The 19,830-nt window shown below is 41.9% G+C and overlaps 1 protein-coding gene across 1 annotated transcript in view; it reads right to left on the bottom strand.

Moving 5' to 3' along the window:
- TAF4B (TATA-box binding protein associated factor 4b) overlaps positions 1–19,830 on the bottom strand; it is a 73,651-nt gene that overhangs the window by 34,348 nt on the left and 19,473 nt on the right. The window contains 7 exon segments of the mRNA XM_039548986.1: positions 25–194; positions 5,255–5,360; positions 5,960–6,095; positions 12,719–13,297; positions 16,419–16,508; positions 18,559–18,681; positions 18,787–18,954. Coding sequence (XP_039404920.1) covers positions 25–194; positions 5,255–5,360; positions 5,960–6,095; positions 12,719–13,297; positions 16,419–16,508; positions 18,559–18,681; positions 18,787–18,954 — 1,372 coding nt within the window.

Below are 19,830 nucleotides of genomic sequence, written 5' to 3'. Positions count from 1 at the left end.
CTGCTGTGTGTGCTTTGTTCTCACCTATGTTCAAGATCTTACTCTGAAGAGCTTCTGGAGAGAGAAATGGTTCATCTGCACAAGAGTGAATCACTGTACCAATGAGCTCAGAGTTTGCTGACAAAATGCACGCATTCTCCTCATTGAGATTAACTCCAGCCATAGAAGTCACATCATTTATATCATCTTCATTTCTACAAAAGAGGAGACCAACATTTTATGCTTTGTTCAGAACAGACACAAAGAAAAAATCTTGACTATCAACAAGCAGCCACATTCACATATCCCTATATAAAACAGATGTTTAGTGTGGGTGTGGACAGGGAGCTCCCAAAAGCTCTCACACTTCTGCAAAGTGCCTCTGAAGCATTAATTTGGCTAATGCCTCAGTTGCTAGGCATGCAAATCCTTTATATGAAACTGACATTTTGAGCAAGCTTGGAAACCTAGGACTGAGGTAAATCCAGATTAAAAGTTCCCACAACCACTAACCCTGCACCACCACTCTTGCAGTCTGAAATTTGTTCTGAAACTAATTCACCAGCTAGAAGCAAGTGTGGAATGAAGTTGAACGTTGACTCACTGGACTATAAACAAGCCCATTTTCTAACCAAGATGCATATCTTGCAAACTGAAGCTTAAAGCACAAGCTTATAAGCACAGAGCTGATCTTCAGTTTCTTTAGCGAGTTCCCTTAAAACACAGGACACAAACACTCCTTGATTATATACCAGAGCCAATCCAGACCTTGTCCTTTGGCTCAGTCCTACCACACTTAAGTACACAGCAGGGAAGATGCCACTGCTTCTGAAGCACCATGCCAGAGCTCTAGCTGGTAACACCCTTAGTTGGAGGCTCATGTAGCAGCTTTGCACTACAAGTTCCAAATAAAAAACTCAAATCTTACATATTTAGGGTGAACATCATGCACACGAGCTATAATAGCCTGTGTGCTTCAGCTTAATGCTTTTTTTTAAAGATCATTTAAGTTAAAATACTGAATGAATCTTATATGGGCAAAGTTTTTGTGCTACTTCGGCAGTGAAACAATCCAAGTTATATCAAGTAAGCTTAGATCAGCAAGAGAAAGCATTTTTACTTCACAGTGTGACAAAGGCCCTAATGGTGGCTTCAGGGATTTAGGACGAATCCAAAACAGACGTCCGCAGCATTAGGACAGGTAAGTGAAATCACTCAATCTGAACATCCTTCTGTTTGGAAAACAAAGAAAACAAAACCAACACACACACCCCTCTTGAAAAGTATTCTCTGGCAAGGTTTGATAAAGTCCACCTTCAGAAAACACTGTGTGGCCTAAATAACTTTTGAACAAGGGGTTAGCCAGAAATTTCCTGTTCTAAGGTGAAGTATTTCCTGGAGGCTGTCTTTTGACTGACTAGAGGTAGAAGCTGAAGTTACTAGAACATGAGTTGGGGTTGAGGTTGAGCAATACTCAAAAGACACAAGAAAATGTTGGGATATTTTTCTTAAAATATAAATACATTTTCTCCTTTGGGCTCCAGTACGTTTCTATGGCACAATTCTTCTGCAAACTTCTGGAAAGAGACCGGGCCAGAAAAGGAGTCCAGCCTTGCGTCCAGTCTTCTTCCACCCTTCCTTCCATTTGTGTGCCCTCATTGCTAGCAGTTCCTAGGCATGTGTGTTCAGGGAAAAGGAGACCCAACAGATGCTCAAACCAGCTCCAGCTCTTTAAGTCTAACTAGCCACACCAGCTTCCCAGCTAGGTGTGTGCCCCAAATCCATCATGCTAAGAAAAGTGTTAAACCCCAGGACTGTCAGAACACCTACGTCCACAGTTACAATTCAAAGCTGAAGCCAACAGTGGAGAACAGCTTCCCTCCTCCTACCCATTCACAACCAGCAACTGAGCAGCTCCAAGTGCATACTCATGCTCTACCAGTCTAACAGAGACCCTGAACTTTCAACAAGCGTGTCAATGAAGCTTCACAGGATGATAATTGAGTGCTAACTGATCTTCACAAGTACATTCCAGTTTCCTCTTCTTAGTGACCACTACAGAGAAGACTTTGCTGATGGCAGAGACAAGAATCCCACTGAAGCACAGCAACTGCCACAGATCTGCTGACAAAATCAGCACAGCTAGCACCAGGAACACACATCACAAGCTATCAGTGCTGGAACCTGACATTACCCCAGTGGAACTGTTTATGGAATCCCAGGAAGGATGCTTGCATCCCAGGTACTACTGCATAGCATGCAGTTTCAGGAAACAATTTTTGCTCTTAATCTGACCACATACTCCAAATGCTTAAGCAAAGAAAAGATAAGCTTCTATAATACACATCTATCCATTTTTCTACATAGAGAAGTTTCATTTCTCTATAACCTGCCTTTATCAGGTTACTGTTTTCGTGATTATTTCCATGCATGCAATCCCACTAGTGTGTGCAAGCATACAAGAGTTTATATGCAAGCAGACATCTCTACCTGTACTTTTCTTCAGGACCAGTTCCAGTTTTTTCACTGTGAGACGTAAGTTTGCATTAAGCTCAGAGTCATTAACTTTGACAAAAGATAGGAAAATACTGCCGCACCTATTTTACTTAACCCGAAGAAATTACCACTACATTTCCTTAGGAAAGTGCTCACTAAAGATTAATGAAAGTTTCAGAAAACATGGTAAGTTCATACTTTTTACTACTCTTTTTTTTTGTTGTTCAAACAAATCTCAATCATTTTAAGTAAGGTATCATGTACTTTCAGTAAGCTATAGAAATCATTCTAATAAGGTGATAAATTTAAAGTACTACATGAAGGTGTTCCTGATGGATATCTACTTGCTTTCGCTTTCAGCAATCCCTCCATAAAGCCCCTTTTCTGCACCACTTCCTTTAATGCTTTTTGCATTTGATCATGTCACACTCAGAAATCAACAGGAAAAACTCACCCAGCTGTTGTAAGTCTCCAGTGACTTAAGCTTACTAGGACTGTGGAAAACAGAACTCAAGAATTCTGAGTGATACACTGCATGAGGTCAGGTTTGACATTTATACTGAATATTCACTGCAAAAGAAGCCCAAGCAATGCAGATGCACCTCACATCTATGAATTTGCCTCTGCTGCCTGAAAAGTGAGTCTGTGGCACCCTCTGGTGTCTGACGACCGCACTTGTCTTCTGAACCCCTCTACTCCGTTTTATCCAAGAGTCAAAAACTAGAAGGGCACACGGAACCCAAACCCTTGGGCACCATCCCTGACAACTACCCAGGACAGAACAATTCCAGCCAAGCCAAAAAGTTGCACATACTTTGGAGAACAACTCTATTAAACAGAATAAATTCAAAACAAATATCTGAAGATGAAATATGTGACCTTTTTTTTTCCCAGAGTGCTCCAGCATATACTTTACAGGAACGTGTAGATCGGATTACAAAAATCTTGATTTTTTTTTTAAGAACAAACTATCTCTTAACATGCCACAGTGCAATGTCCATGCTTAGCTGAAACAACATCTAGAAGGCTGGAATGCTTTGTGTTTTGTTGGTTTTTTTCTGTTTGTTTCCTTGGGGGGCAGGAAATCACCACTTTTTCTACTGCCTAACTCGAGCAACCTAAGCCAGCCCGTTAAAGAGCAGACAAGGTTAAATTGCAGCTAATTAAGCACAGCTTCGGGAGTAGAACGTTCTCAAATCCTAACCTAACCTAGTCACACCATGGCAGGGAGTCAGGCTTGATGACACACTGCAGTGAGAGTGCACAGTAAGAGCACTCTCATTAGTGCCATTGATGTACAGGCACATCAGTTACAAGACACACTGTCTGCTCGTAACAAATTCCATCGCAAAACCTGAAAGCAGGCCGTGGTGCCTCTCTCTGCCTCACACATGACCAGCAGTTGATGTATCATAGGTCAGAAAGTTTAATTATAGCAGTGAATAGAAGAAACACCGAGGGTGTAGCCAAACACAAATTCTTCAGAGACAAGAGACTCTACAAAGAAAATTTAAGGTGAGTTAGAGATTTCCTGTCTAAATTCTCACGGGCTTATGCTACTTTGGAAATCACAATCCAAAAGCAAGAAGAGAAATCTCTATTGGATCACACTGTAAAAGCAGGTTTTTTCCTACACTAAGAATTTACAATTCAGGGAACAACTTTCAAGAATTCAAATTTTTTATGTAAGACAGCTAATACATTCCATTTGGAAGATCACAGAAAAAATGCGGGGTTTTTTTGTGTATGAGTTTGTTTGTTAGTTGCTCTTTTTTATTACAATATTTATGAAAGTTTTGGGTTGTTTTTTTTTAACATCACTACCCAAGATTACATCCCACATTATATTCTGAAGTATATTTCATATGACCTTGAGGCAGCTGAACAGACCTATTGCTTTAACATGAGCTTTTCATTTCAACTCCTGGCAACCACTGTTTTTAAGTGTTCGCTGTATACTGTATGTTACTGCAAACAGCAGCAGCTCTCTGTCTACACCAGTGCATTCAAAGCTGCAGCTTTCAAGAGATGATAAGTTAACTGGTCACAACATAGAGGTGTCATCATGTCTTCTTTTTTCCCTTGGAAGAGCAATGTCAAACTTGCTCAGAAGTGGTAAGACTAAAAATGCTTACGGAAGTCTGTACCTCTGTTCCAACATCACACTTCATAGCTGCAAAAGTAATTTCTGCTTTTGAAAAGTTTATCAGTTGCCAGAACTAAAAGCTTTAAGCACTCTTGCCAATCTAAAGGCCTAGAGAATATGCCAGAAATCATTATTAGAGATGTAGTTGAAGACTTTTCCCCATACACACAGAAACGAGCCTGTAAGAGAAGCTAGTAAAGATTCTGAAATGCAGCACAGAGCTTTAGACAGGTTACAAGCAAGTCCAAGTAACAGTTCAATGATATCAGACCATGTGCAAAAAGCAGAGGTCCTATCTGCTTTAATCCTATTGAGAGACTTCAATACAAGATAATTAGATTAGTAATTGTATTCATAGGATGGAGATCAATATGTCTCCACTATGAGTGAAAAACTGACACAAAATCTAACCTTACCAAGACAGTTTTCTTACACTAAGAATAATTAACATCTGCTATGAGGTAGAAGTTTTAAGGTTATCCCTTGCCAATGAGTATTATAATGTGAAAAACATGTATCAGAAAAAAAGCTTCTGAAGAAAGTTGCTTTTATTTGGGCTCTATTCCCACCTCTATACTTGTCTCTTCCTTTTGTTCCTTCCTATACTTAACTTCTGATATTGCTCATTTCTACCTGAAGGATGTTGCTCCATTCTCTTTCATTTTCACTTTCTGAACAGGCGATGCTTGAAGTGACAGAATTTTATTTCTTGGCAGTGTAATTTGTTTCAGAATGGAACCTAAAACAAAACAAAGAACATGCTGTAGTAGAAAGCAAAATGCTAAGACAACTGTTTAGTCAGTTCATTCCTCTAGGTACGGCTACTGCAGACTCAGTAACAACTACTTAGGTCCATCTGAAAACCAGACACTCTTGAATCTTACATTCTACATGTTCTGTGTGGCCCAAAGCCTCATATACTCTCAGCAAACACCCTCCCCTCTGTGCTGACCAGGGACATGGCTCACTGAAAACTGGCTGGCTGAGACACACTCTTATAGTGCATCAACCTGAACCTGTTGAAGGAAAAAGCAAGGTCTCATGAAATAACTCTCAAAAGCATCAGTTTAGAGGAAGTTCACTGCAAGGAGCTCAGCCATAGTATTTTAACAAGTGCAAATGTTTGATTGACATGCTCTTAACAAGTGCCAGAAGTCGATGTGACACAGATTTTCTCATCAGAGCTCCAAGCAGTAGAGATGTTCAACTTAACGAACAGAGCTGGTTCCTCCCGACAGAGAGCCACCTTCTTGCATTCCCACAATGTACCAACAGCCTGCACCTACTTCTATGCCCCAGCAGTCCTCCCCCTTCTCCATGAAAGAGGCTCCACTTTACCTGCAGGAAACTGGTTGGTTTGAACAACTGTATTCAGCAGCATCTTTTTCTCAGCAGATGTCTGTAGGGTGAGCACTGATGGCTGTGGGAGCGTGGATACTTGCTTTACAATGGTTCCTGATGGTTGCTGGACTACCTGGAAGTGGAATATCCAGTATCAAGAGTGAGAAAAGCTAAAAATGCAGAGAAGTAAACAGTATCAATGTTTCCATTTAGCCAGAAGTGCCACTGGGCAGGTATGCTTGTCCAGTTTTTAGTTTAAAGCAAACAGCATGCTCACAAAACTTTTTTTTTTCAACTTCATGCCAAGAAATCTTAACAAGTGGTGGTGAGCGCTAAGCTCGTTCAGTGAGCTCTAACAGTCCCTTCACCCCTACTCTATATTGATAACCCTATTAGACAAGTTTCACTAATTATCACACAATCCACTGCACTGAGAGACTTTCCTCTACATCAAGTGTTGTTCAGCAGACTAACTATTAAACAGTGAGTCTGCCTACCAGTAACTTCAAAAGGGTAGGGATCACAAACACCTAGTTAAAAAGGGAGAACACCAAAACAACGAAAGTCTTGCACGAAATACTCTTTCTGCTAAGAATTAAAGAGTACAGACTACAAAAATACTGATGTGTTTTTGGAACTGCAACATCAATTGTAAATTGAGACGCTGAGTTTCGAAGTGTTAAGCTAAAGTACACTGAACACATCAGTTACCAGGAACATGAAGTACTAAATAGCAACACCTATAGCAAGTAGAGCCTCTACACAAAGACATCGGTACACAGCTGAAGGGTAAAAAGGAAGGCAGTTCACAGTTTTGTTTAAAGAGGCTCTTCAAAGAAACAAAACCAGACAGCACGATGTCATCACAACACAGACTTACAGGCACAGCCCATAAATACTAATCCTTCTTCTTCAGGGGCAGCTATTAAAATGCAAGAAAGTAATAAAATTGCAGCATCCCTAAAAACCTCACTTCTAAGCCTCCTAGCTAGCAGAATGTGGGCTTCAGCTTGGATACATCTTTTAAAAAGTTCTTGATTACAGGGCGTAGAAAGATCTTACTTTGCCAAAGCATGAAATGATCAATATCTTCAGATTGAATCCTACTTTTTTAGTAGCAAAAAATCTAACATGAAGAAAATGTCAGGGCCAAGAAGCCATTTTTCTCCTCTACTTCTTTTATTCTTACTTCAGAAAGTCTAAAGAGTGCTTGTACAGCAAGACTGCACAAGTGTAATTAAAGAACTAACATTTACAATACTTCAGAAATTAGGCTCTCTCCTTCTGTCATCTAACTTCTCCTTTATTAATAAATATCATCAACATAAGCATGACACACTATCTTGGCTTGAAAGACAGATGTCTGCCAAGGAAGGCAGGAGCCTCCCTTGAAATGGAAAATGCAACCCCCTTCCCTCCGAGTTATTATAATTTTTAAATCAAGGGGCTTTCAGGCAAAGATATGAGGAACAGGAATAACAGTTCTTTACTATTATATATCTATATGTGTATAAGCAGTCAAACAAACAGCAATAACTCTGGCAGTAACAGCAAACAATCACAAACCCAGTCCCAGCCTTCTCGGCTGTCGGGCCCTTTCCCCTCGGGTGCAGTTCCGCTCGCAGCCGGCAGGGGCGCTGGCGGCTCCCGGTGAGCAGGGCAGGTGCGATGGTTCCCCCGCGGCTGCAGGGGGCGCTCCGGAGCGAGCTCAGGGAGCACGCGGCACCGGTGCCCTGGGATCCCGGGAAGGGATGGGACAAAGGCTTCACAAACCCCTGGGCAGCTGATCCCAGTATCCGGCCGGACCCTCGGGAACAGCAGGCTGGAACAGCAGGGACGAGCACAAATCCCGGGTGGCAGATGAGATGTATGGAACTCCGGAGCTGCAGCAGGAACCCCCGGAGGTCTGGGCAGGCAGGGTGTGCGGGGCTACAATGTAGTGAAGGCTCCAAGCAATGGGCGGGGGCAGGGCAGCCGCAGCCTGGCTCCCAGCAGGGCAGGGAAAGGCGGGCTTGGGAATCCCAGGGTTTCTCTGTGAGGCACCCAAGCAGATGGTGAAAAGGTCCCTCTTTTAGTGAGGTGGGGTGTTAGGGTCCCGGTGTAACAGCCGCTCCAGTGAGCGGGCTCCACTCACGGTAGAAGGAACACAGCCAAAAGCAGAAGCCTGCAGCGCTCACAAACTCCCCCCACAATGGTGGCAGCCCCTCTCTCCCCAAATGCCCAGAGAAAACCAGCCAGCCAGGGGCTGTACCCAACCCCTTTTTCCCAGTCCAAATCTCTCGGCACCCCCACCCTACACCAGAAAACCCCAGATGTAAAAGAGTAGCCAGTTGGACCCTTCCTCCTGTGGCCAGGTCTTTTGTTCTTCTTAAGCACCCAGTAATTTGTCACCCTGGCAATATGTATGGGGAAAATTCTTAAAGAGAAAAAGAAAACAAAAGGAGAACTCCTAAAACCCCAACACACACTCACAAAAAGAGGTACTTTGTGTATCAGAGTCAAGATACTCCCTCAACCGTCCCCATATTGGTAGCACTACGGCAGCAGTAACATAGAATAACTGATGTGAAAGTGGTATCTGAAAACCTGACATAGTTCTTGAGAAGAAACATTAAGATCCAGAGGAGGAAAGAACTACAGGAGTACAGGGACAGACTGCAGACAGAGATGAGGCTCACAAATGCAGCACTTCCTCGTGGAGTACAACAGATGCTAACGTTTACTCCCATGCGTTTTTCCCAAAGCTCGGTTTGACCTGTCAGAAAGATCCGGCTTCCAAAGCTGCAAGTTGTGAACAATGTTAACAGCGTCCTTTGTGTGTTTATATAATTAACGAGGAGCCAACAAATTTGGACTCACAGGCTTCACTAGCACTGACACACACCTAGAGGTCCTCCTTATCACCAGGAAGAACGATGCTTCATCTTCAGCACGCAAAACACTGGAACAGCACAGAGGAAACAAGCATTCCAGGGTGAGGTACAGCAGACAAAAGAACAGAGATAGAAAATGTGGATACAAAAATGCTGCTAGAAAGGATTTTCTTGCTATTTCCTAAGTCCGTGAGAGACTTTTCTCTCTCACAGAAGAGGTAGCAGAGTTCTGTAAACAACCAAACACCTGCAACCTTAAGAAGTCTTGTTTGTAGTATAGTAGAAAAATATTTTGACAATGGATGTTTTAGGATTTTAGCCAATCACCCCCAAGGGGTGGCTGATCCTTGTCCAATTAGACTATGAAGAAAAAAGTCTATAAAAGAGTTTGTAAAATAATTAAATAAATCAATCTTGCTGCACAATTCCTGCCTGCTGGATCTTCTCTCCTCCTCCCTACGGCTGCGGAACACGGTGATATACCCTAGGGCATTTTTTTTAATAAGAAAATGTTACAACAATGGTCTAAGTGGAGACTGGGATGTAAGTCAAGGAACCCAGGAGGCTACATTGCCAAGAAACAGAAAGGATGTGTTGGCAGTACAGCCCATTTTCTGTTTGCCATTCTAGCTCTAGACTAACGTAAGTTGAAAGTCCTTGGGAGTTGCAATGGGAGAGAATAACAATGCTGAAAATTTCAACAAGGATCCAATGCCAGAACAAAGCATCACAAAAATTGGTAATATCTGCAAGAAGGAGTTATTGCCCCTTTTCTTCAGGTTAGCAGCAAGAAGTAATAAAGAAAAGGGACTATTCCCTTGTGCCCTGTTAAGCAGGTTGATACATACATCGGAATAAAATCACCAACATTCTTAAGTAAAAAAAAAGCAGCTGCATTCAGCTGACAACAGAGAGATGGCTGCCTGAGAGAGACTGATTAGCCTCACTTGAACCTGTTTTAGACTCATAAAACGAAGTCTGGAGATCAGCAGCGGGATGCTGAGGTATCATCACACACAAGCAGTATTGCTTCATGAAGGAACCCTCACAAATTGAATGCAAAAGCAATATCCAGGACAAAAAAAACAACGGAGGAGACTGTTCACAAAAGCTCAGCTCTGAGGGGACTTGACACTAACAACTCACTAAGAACAAGCAGTTGCAACAGCATAAACACTTCACTCCTTGATTCAATTGTAAATAATCTCCAGAGAGTGCCACTGGTAAGTGTGGGGACTACACCATAAACCCCTGGCTGGTTATGCTTGACGTAAAGCTGTAGTCTCACAGCAGCTTTCTCACAGCTGGATGCCAGCAGCTGGTAACGTAAATTTTCATTTATTGTGCTTTAACAAGAGACAGAGCAATACTAGAGCAAGACAAACTATTTCCAAGATGAAACTTCTTTTGTAAGTCAACACCCTTAAATGAGGTGATATTAAGAAAGTCACACGAGAAAATCCTTCAAAATGTGCAACTCTCACAGCACAGGAACACAGTCAATCCCAACAGCACCTGTGAAGAGCAGGTCCCTCAATGTGCACACAGAGTTTTGATAATCATGCTACAGGAATTAAAAGTTTCATGTTGCATCAATCCAGTCACAAATTTGATATTAGAATATAGCAGTACTGCATTCTTGAGCACCACCAACATTACAGTGGAGCTGGCACATGAAAGTTCGCTTTAAATTCTCTCAAGCACGAGAGGCCAAAATTAGAAAGGGGCATGGAGAGGGAGTGTATGGCATCAGACATCCCTGTGGGCTGGAAAGGGAAAAAAATTGCTGGCAGCATTGTGTGGACAGATTTGCACAGCTGGCAATGTGCTTCCTTTTTCAGCTGGCAGTAGGACCCTTCTGTTTAGGGAGGACAGGTCCAGATTTGTTTTCTTATGGGAGAAAATAGACCCTCTGCCCTTTCAAGGAAAGGCATCAGGGAAGCCCTAAGAGATACAGCCACTTCTACTAACTCGTCCTTTGTGCTAATAAGTTGTCTGAACAAACACCAAGCTCCTGATATGGCTAAGCTGTGAAGCAGTCAACTCAGTCCTTCAACTGTATCTGAGAAGAGCAAGTATTTTAATCACTGTGCCTGAGATCTACCCAAATGAGGATAAAAACATGTTTTGTATGCAACTCAATATATGTAGGGCACAGCAAAGAAAAGCAATTGCAGCAGACTGCCACACTGCAGCAGTGTAGAGGCAGAAGCCCTTTCTTGAATTCACCAATATCAAATTCAAGAAGTGTTTTGACTCCCCTGCGTAGAGCTAAGCTTCCTCGCCTATTTGTACAGATGGTCAACCTTTCCCCTGGATTACAAGACTTGCTGTGTAGCCAACAAACTGCTCTCCTGCCTGTGTACTACCTAAGAAATTCTTTTCTTCTGGCTGGAATTTAAAACTTAGTCCTCAAAGACAATATGAGTACCAACTCCTTTTCCAATTTGGCTTTAGCTACTACTAGCCAAGACTGTCAGTGCATATGCTTGATAACTCTCCTTTGGAGTTTTGGGGTTGAGGGTATTTTGCCTTTTTTTTTTTTTTTTTTTTTTTAACCAAATCCACTCAGAAAAAGGACTCCCCATCCACCCTATAAAGTTGAGTGTTTTGTTCTTTTTAAGCAAGTCTGGAAAGGTGAAAAGCTCATGCTTATGGTAGCTTATGCCACCACAGCATAAACTCTTTATTTAGAATGCAGGATTCTTATATTACATCAACCTTATGCCCTTTGAAAAGAAGGAAACTAAAAAACCAAAACATTTTACGGGTCTGAACACTGTTAAATCAAGTACACACAATATCCATAGCAGATGTCCTACTTTATCTGTGGAAATTAAATCTAGCTTCACAGGAAGTCTAATGTTTTTCCCACTTTTTAAAGAAAAACAATCTTTACAATGAATACCTTTGCAAGAATTGAATTCTTTATCTGCCAAAGGGAGACTATTCTCTCAAAATACTTGAGAGCATTACTTACAGGTAGATCAGCTAGACACCAAGCTACTCAGTATCTTAAACACCTATAAGCCAAACCTAATTTATTTCACAAAGTTGCTCTTTCAGGTATACCTGTGATCCACAGTTTCTTGGTATTTAACATTAACATTAGCAAGAAGTTAACCTGTGCCAAGAATAAAAAAATGTAACACATTGCTTTTGAGGGTATTGTTTTAATAAGACAGTTATTTCTCCTGGAATTTGTTAGCTAATGAGGCCTGATAGAAAAAACTCACTTTTGGACAACTTTGTAATTAACATGTCTTAGAGTAAATGCGGAGGTCAGAACTCTGCTTGGAAAAGCTCCTTGAGGTAGTTTGTACATTTCAGGTAACACATCACTGAACATCATCGAGCCACCTGTGCCTGCAAAGTACTCAGGACAGGAACTACCGGGGAGAAAGACTGGCATCCCGGATGGCTGGCTGAGGCACAGCCCTAACAGGGCACTGAAGAGCAATTAATGTAAGTATCCCATCAGCAGTTTCTCTTTCTGACACTAGCGTTTCCTACCTTTTCTTTTCTTCCAGGTGCCAACCTAGCCTGGCTGTGTGCATAGGGGGGTTAGATCTCATCTCCCCTTGTGTCTCAAGATGGATGTTCAGTCTGGTGAAATGGTGGTTGATATACCTTGCAAGAGACCAAGGTGTCAGCTTGGGTTTAGATTCACCTTTCCAGCAACAGCTCAGTATTTCTAAGCTCTGACAAACATAATGGATGAACTCAAGACAGACTAGCTTCATGTACTAAAAGAAAAAAACAAGCAAACAAAACAAACAAAAAAAAAGCAGAGGTCCAAATTGGTATCCTCTTTACTAAATGGCAAGAGTCATCAAAGTAAAGGAGCCTGGTTAGTTACAGAGAAGCAGAGAATCCATCTTACCAGCTGTTTCACTTTAACCACCTGCTGAGCACCCACTGACTGTGCAAGGATGGAGTTGGGCTGCGAGGTTTTAACACCAAGTGGCGTTCCAATGACTGGTTTCAGAGGCCGGAGAGGGGCTGTTGCTGAAGATGCCGCAGTAGAGATCAGCACTTGCTTTGCAGACTGGAGAGAGGGCACTGGCACTGCAGAGGTGAAAACTGGCTTGCCAGGCTGGACAGCCGTCAGCCTGGACGGTGCCATGGTTGTGGTGAGGATGGAAGCCGCGGGCCCAAGAGACGCTGTCACCGCTGCAGAGGAAGGAACAGCCTTCACGGGCTGCACAGAAGCTGCTGTTGACGTGGTGGCAAGGACTGGGGTGATAACCAGAGGGGCTGTGACTGCTACAGAGGCAGGCACGGGTTTTACAACTGGAAGAGCAGTTGCTGCTACAGCCGAGGTTGCCACTCCTGTCGAAGGAGCTGGTACTGCAGAGGTACAAGTTGAAATCACTTCTTGGGTTGGAGCTGGTTGCTCCATACACTGCTGCATAAAGCTCTGAGGATTAGGCATTAGTTGCCGTAAGGCAAGCACACTTTTCTAAAAGAAAAATGAGAAAACACTGGATGCAGTATCAGCATTGTTTTCCATAATAATAATACATTTGTAACTGAATCCTCTTCCTCGTTTTCCAATTAAATTTTTCATAAGACAATAAATGGCAAACAAGTTTTGCTAAATTTAAGGCACGCTTAAATTGATGACAATCCTGTTCAGTGAAGATGACAAGAAACACCAACACCAGCTGAGCAAAGGTCAACCATCACCACAGCTACACTATGCATAGCGAATCCCATCTATGGGGAAACTCACATATAACTTTGTTCTTCTCTTTGGATTTTTCAATTTGGAATTTATGTTTCTGAGTAAGATGATTTTAACTGCTTTATTACCTGAAAGAATTTTGTTTTGCCAAAAATACTCTGCTATATTGGAACAGCTGTGTTTATTTCATGGAGCCCATCTGACAGGGAACTACGAATCATCCAATAAAGTCAGAAACAAGCTCTGAAGACATGAACATTTTTATACCAATACAGCTGTTTCTACACTAGGGGGGGATACCACTTTAATAATGTCTGTAGAGCTGCAGCAACTCAACTTCAGCCAGCTACTTCTCGGCAACAGGAGAACAAAAGTAAAGGAATCTGGCAACATCTCATTTTTACTACAGCTGTGTTTGAGAAGGTTAATGGACAGAATAATCTTCAAGCTCTCTACAGATTTTTCTTCCTGACTGTGTATAATCTGCCATGGCTCTGAACCAGGGGAAATCAGTTCTGCAGCTACCTGTATATTCTTGAAAACCCTTTTATTTTTACCTCCCCCTTTAACAGTAGCTAAAGTTTGTAAGAGCTCCTAACACAGTGCTGCTGCTTTGGACTTCATGCAGAAGGAGCATGTCTCACATGCTAGTGTACCAAATAACCATACTGTTTGCACAACCGGACCTTTTGCAGCCCATCTGTTTTTTAACATTTACTTCTTTTTCTTTTAAAAGGCTGCTTAGCTCCTGATGTAATTCATGTACCAAAAGCATCCAGCAGACTTGAAAATCAAGCAGGCTTCACAGCCAAAGCCACTGTACTTTTCCACCTCTTGGCACAGACAAAACAAAAACACATGCACAGCTTCATCAAAAAGCTGCAGCTCAAAGATAAGAGATGACTCCAGAGAGTCCTCCCTAAAATTCCACTTCACTAGCTAAAAGTGGATTGGCAAAAAGCCTTATCACATTTCTTCCCAGACTCAAGCTGCAAACATTTACCCCACAAACAAGGCCAGCGCCGATCCACTCAGCACCTTAGAGAAGTGCTCCTGAAGTCATCCTCCATTTGGCACTCAGTCCTGTCACAGCTGCTCAGAGTTACAGATCAACCTAATTGTGTGTATCAACCACACATCCTTACAGTGTTTCAGGAAAGGCAATGTGGGTGCACGATGCTCTAAAGGATTGGCAACACTGCAAACTCAGCTAACTTTGACCATGTCTGAACAACACTTCTGAAGTCACAGTGTATCTGTGTTAATGTAGCATGCAACAGGGAGAGAGCATCATGCCAAGGGTTATGTGGGATGGACACTGCCCAAAACAGACAAGCCAGGATGATACCTGAACCTGGCAGTATGCTGCAGAAGAAACACGCAAGGGCTCTGCTGCGACAGGTGAGGGTCTGACCCACGCTGAGGAACCCAACCTAACCCCTGCAGAATTGCCTTGAGTTCCCTGCATCAAGTGTAGCAGCTCTTCACATTGTTGGATGGCTTCTTATAACAGCTGAGCACTTCTGAGTGCCAGTCACACTGACCCTGTACTCACAGCCTGGTCCTTCTGCAGCCAGACCCACGGTGGATGCAGAAAACCCATTCTGAGAGCTGTTTATTTCTCTGGCTTTTGCATGGGCATTTAAGAAGCCTCCAGGAAATTAAACAGGTAATAAATGACCAATTGGAAAATTTAATGAATCATAGAATCATCCAGGTTGGAAGAGACCTTATACCTTTAAGACAGTCAAGTCCAACCATCAGCCCAGCACAACCACTGTAACCCCTAAACGTCATCACCCAGCACCAGATCCTCTTAAACACCTCCAGGGATGGTGACAGCACCACCTCCCTGGGCAACCTATTCCAATGCCCGACCACCCTAACAGTGAAATTTTTTTTTCTAATATCAAATCTCCCATCTCATCTTAAGGTCCTGCAGAGATGACTGTAGTCTTTCTGACCCATGGCAAACTTGCTAGAAAAGCATTTAGAAGTTGCCACTGTAATAAAAATTTTTATCCCACATTTGAGCAGATTAACACCAGCCATCTAGAGCAATATCAATATTATCACATGCATTGTTATATGGCCTGTCAAATACCAAGGAAAAGGGCAAACTCCAGAAAAACTCTGTCCCAGCTTTACGACTTAACTGTTCTTCCTTTATTCTCCATCATGCCTATAATGAATGTACAGATCTAACAAGCCTAAGAGTATGGTGTACATTGCAATTTAGTAGATTTAACGTAGTTTCCATGTTTTCACTGGGATTTAATCCTTGCTGTACAGCTAATTTTTATCTTGTTAATACCATTATACCATATGATGGAAAGTCTCAAGGAAGCATTTTTCCTTTATAGGATTATTTGCTTGAATGGAAGTAGAGTTCCTGGGATTCTTTTCCGAAGCTGCAGCAGTCTTGTCACACCCTTTCTGGAGAAAGGGGTAGAGATTTTTCCTGCCTCCAGCTAAACATAAACCAGCAGAAGATGAATAGCTTTATGTAGATTCTTTGACATGGCATAAGCTGTGCATTGCCACAGTTGTAGCTTCTGTGTTAGAATAGCTACAATTTTGATGAAAAAGTAAGAGGTCATCTTAAAATAGCTGCTCTACTGTAGATAGATGCACAGCTTCCAAAACACTAGTCTCCACTAACACCTAGAGGGCAATTACTCTACAATATTAAGAACACAGCATTAACTACTCCTCAAGAATTCTCCTTCCCCTTAAAAACTGTCTTTCCAAGCACAACAGTCACACAGAGGTACATTAAGCACCATTCTTAACTGACCTGAACCAATACCTATCCGAATGCCCCAATTCTTTTCTCTTCTTTTCTGGTCCTCCTCCCTTCCTTCTAAACATCAAATATCCATAATCAGACACTTACCTTGAGAAAAGGAACTAAGTATGGTTGCGGAGACGACTTCAGCTCTATGTACAGCTTTTTTGTAAATTCTTCTGGCTCAATTTTTGCTTCCTAAGAGGAAAATATAATTACAATAGTAAGTTATAACTGAATCTACCACACTTTTTTTCCTAGATGTATAAAAAAGTCATGGAAGTTTGTATTATCACGACATTGTTCAATTTCAGTGCTCAAATGCTTTTTTCCTGCTTTCTTTAGAAAAGCAAAAAAGAGGGAGTTAGGATAGAATAATGTTGTAATTTTCATACAGGATTACCCAAGTTGTTTATGCTTTCTTCAGCTACAGGCAGTTAACACACTCAGGGATAGGTGCTCACACCCAGTCACTGAAGTGAATGGAGAGAAAAAAGTTCATAAGCAGTATTGATCCTTTTGAGTATCTCATTGTTATGTAGATGTATTTTTAAATCAACGACTAATACTTCCTTCAGTAAAGGTAGTTTATCTGCATAAAAATAAACGTAGAGGCATTGAAGACTAATGATAACTTAGCAGTTTTTGTAAGACAATTCTAGACTAATGCATACACAGCTAATAAAACAGAACACTTAACACAGTCTTTCAAAAGCAATCAAAACATCGTTTCTGCATACCCCCACGGTAACAGTCCTCTGAATTGCAGAGTACTGTTTCCTTTCTTAATGCTGTCCACCCTGCCACAACACAAACACCTGACTCAAGGGCTTGGGAGGGTTAGACAGCTGCAGCAAACTTCTGAGATCCCTCACTTGTACAACAGGGCTAAACCCCAGACTCTGCTGCCCTTCCTCACCCTCTCAGAGTCATCAGGAACATGACCTCCTCCCAAGAAGGTACAGACACACAAAGAGCAGCACCAATCTCTGCTTCTGCTGAGAAATTACTCCTCTCACCCACATTCGCCTCTGGAGCAATTGTTCCAAGTTACTACATAACCAGAACAGGGATTTTAAAGACTGTGTATTTGCAGACAAACAGAGCTTACATGAGCTCTCCCATTCAGCCATTTGATCTGTTGCCTGTTAGATCTCACTGAGATGCAGATATGGGTCACCGAGGTCTCAGTGATACAGATGCAAGTGGTTTGGCACACCATGGCTCAGTGCATACAGGGTGCTTGACACTCACTTCATGAAATGCTGCCTTAAGGATCATCTTACTGCCCAGCTGCAATTTACTCATTTCTCTCATGCATTTAAATCATAGCCATACTGGATGGAAGATTTTTAAACTACCACAAAAAGCAAACAAGTGTGCAGTTAACAATGTATTAATGTCTCTTAACAATTGCTCTTAAAAAAAAAGTACTGTAAGCACAAGAAAGAACAACTCTATTTTTCCCACAGAAGGAAGGTGCATAGTCCAGCAGGGACAGAGGCTAAGGAATCAGATTTTTGCACAGCTGCATCCTCAAACAATCTGCTCTCTGAAATTACACCTGTCTACATCACACCTTCCTAGACTGAAAAGTCCTTTGGTACCACGAGCAAAGCCACCCCCCTCCACCAGCACACAGCCTTCTGCTACAGTGGAACAACAACACAGCAGCAGCGGTCAAATGCCATGACAAGAAGTGGCAGGAGAAATCGTTACCAGGAAAACCCAGCTGTGCTGGGATACAGCACGAAGCACCATACGGAAGCCACCTGCAAAGAGAGAGAGGCTGGCAGCCACCACATTGTTTTCCCCATCCTACTGTTTAAAGCTATTGATAATGTCATGCTTGTTCCACTGCTCAGTTCTGCCTTGGAGTAAAGCATTAGTACGGACTTACCACTGCACTGCAACCTCCACATCAAATTTTTGCTACTGAGGACTCAAAACTACACTAACATGAAAAAAAAGACCCAGAAGCTGTGGTAATACTACCAGCTCCTCCTGCTATCAGTTACCTGTGTGCATAAAATGAAACAGAAATGTGAGGGAGGAAACAACACAGCATGGGATTCAGTTAAAATACAATTTATAATGTAAGATTTAATGAGGGTCAGATGTACTCAGCCACAAATCCAATTCCTGAGCTGTTAAAAAAAAAAAAGACAAGGAACAAAACCAAGATGAAGTAAATGTCAAAAATCTATACACGAATGATGCAGACTTTGTTTTGAAAAAGAAGTCTCACCAGTAGATTTTGCACCAGATTCTTCACATTCTGCCCCATTTCAGGGGCTTGAGGTCCACTAGATGCCAATTTTATTACTGTAGCAAGAAAATTCTTGCATTTCTTCACATTCTCTAGCATCTCCTAGTGTGGAAATAAAGAGAAGACTGTTAGATGTTGCACTGTCTCTTCAACCTCTGATGAACATACAGAATGTTAATTTTTAATTAAAAACTTTTTTTTCCTTACTGTAGAAGCGCTGGTCTGTGCTACTGTTGTGCCCTCTGCTTTCACAGAGACTGCCTTTTGGGAGATAGCTTGTGCAGGTGGTCCTGTAACTGGAAGTTTTACAGGTGTTCCAGTACTCAAAGGCTTTACAGCAGTAACTGTAGTAACACTAGCTGTTGCAGCTGCCGGCTGAAGAGAAAAATTAACACTTTTTAACCAAAGAACAACGTGACAAACATACTGGATTCTGCTAGCACATAAGGTAGCAACCTCCTTCCACAGTACTATTTAAAACATAAAGAAACTACTTTTCTCTTTGCTTTTAGAGCTTAGATTCATTTGCTTTGAGAGGCTCTATTTAATACAGTAAGTGACAGTACCCTCACAGCCATAATTCTATTTATAAATCAAGGGTGGGGGGAAGAAATTACAAAGGCACATCCAGACCAAAGCACTGCCTGCAACTTTGAAGGAAGAGAGAAAGGTAAAATTGTCTTGAAGAAACCAATATATTAACTTTGCCAGGTTCCTACAGTCCAAGACTAATGGACAAGGCTAAGGCAGGTGATACTGTTCTGAAGACAAACAGAACCATAAGCGATTATTTATCTTCCAAGCTTGCCCTGAAGCTCCTCTCCCAATTGCAACATCCCTTGCTTTTCCTATCACACACAGAGTAAGCAAAAGACATCACATCCACTTTGGAAGGATGCATGTGCCAGCAGAAGCAGCCAGCTCAGCAAATGGACCTAAAAAGTTCTTCCTGCCTTATCCTTGTGGGCAGCAATTTGGATCCCTTTCTCCTCTGCCCTGACAGAAACCTGTACAAAATTCAGTTATTTTGAGACCTCTTTTTAAAAATCTCACTATAAGCTCCAGCAACAGGAGAGTAATTAAGGTTTAGGAAAAAACACCTCCCTTCTTTGCAAACCTGGATAAATCTAAAACCTACTAAACTGAAGTATTTCTGCTTCAGATTTTAAAGAGAGCAAACAAACAAACCATACCCAAAAAACCAACACAGCTCATTTGATACAACAGAATACAATACGAGTAAAGGACCCT

This window comes from Corvus cornix, chromosome 2, assembly GCF_000738735.6.
Source record: "Corvus cornix cornix isolate S_Up_H32 chromosome 2, ASM73873v5, whole genome shotgun sequence".
NCBI classification, from domain to species: Eukaryota; Metazoa; Chordata; class Aves; order Passeriformes; family Corvidae; genus Corvus; species Corvus cornix.
Note: the sequence above shows the minus strand (reverse complement) of the source record. Positions and strands in the feature narration are given on the sequence as shown.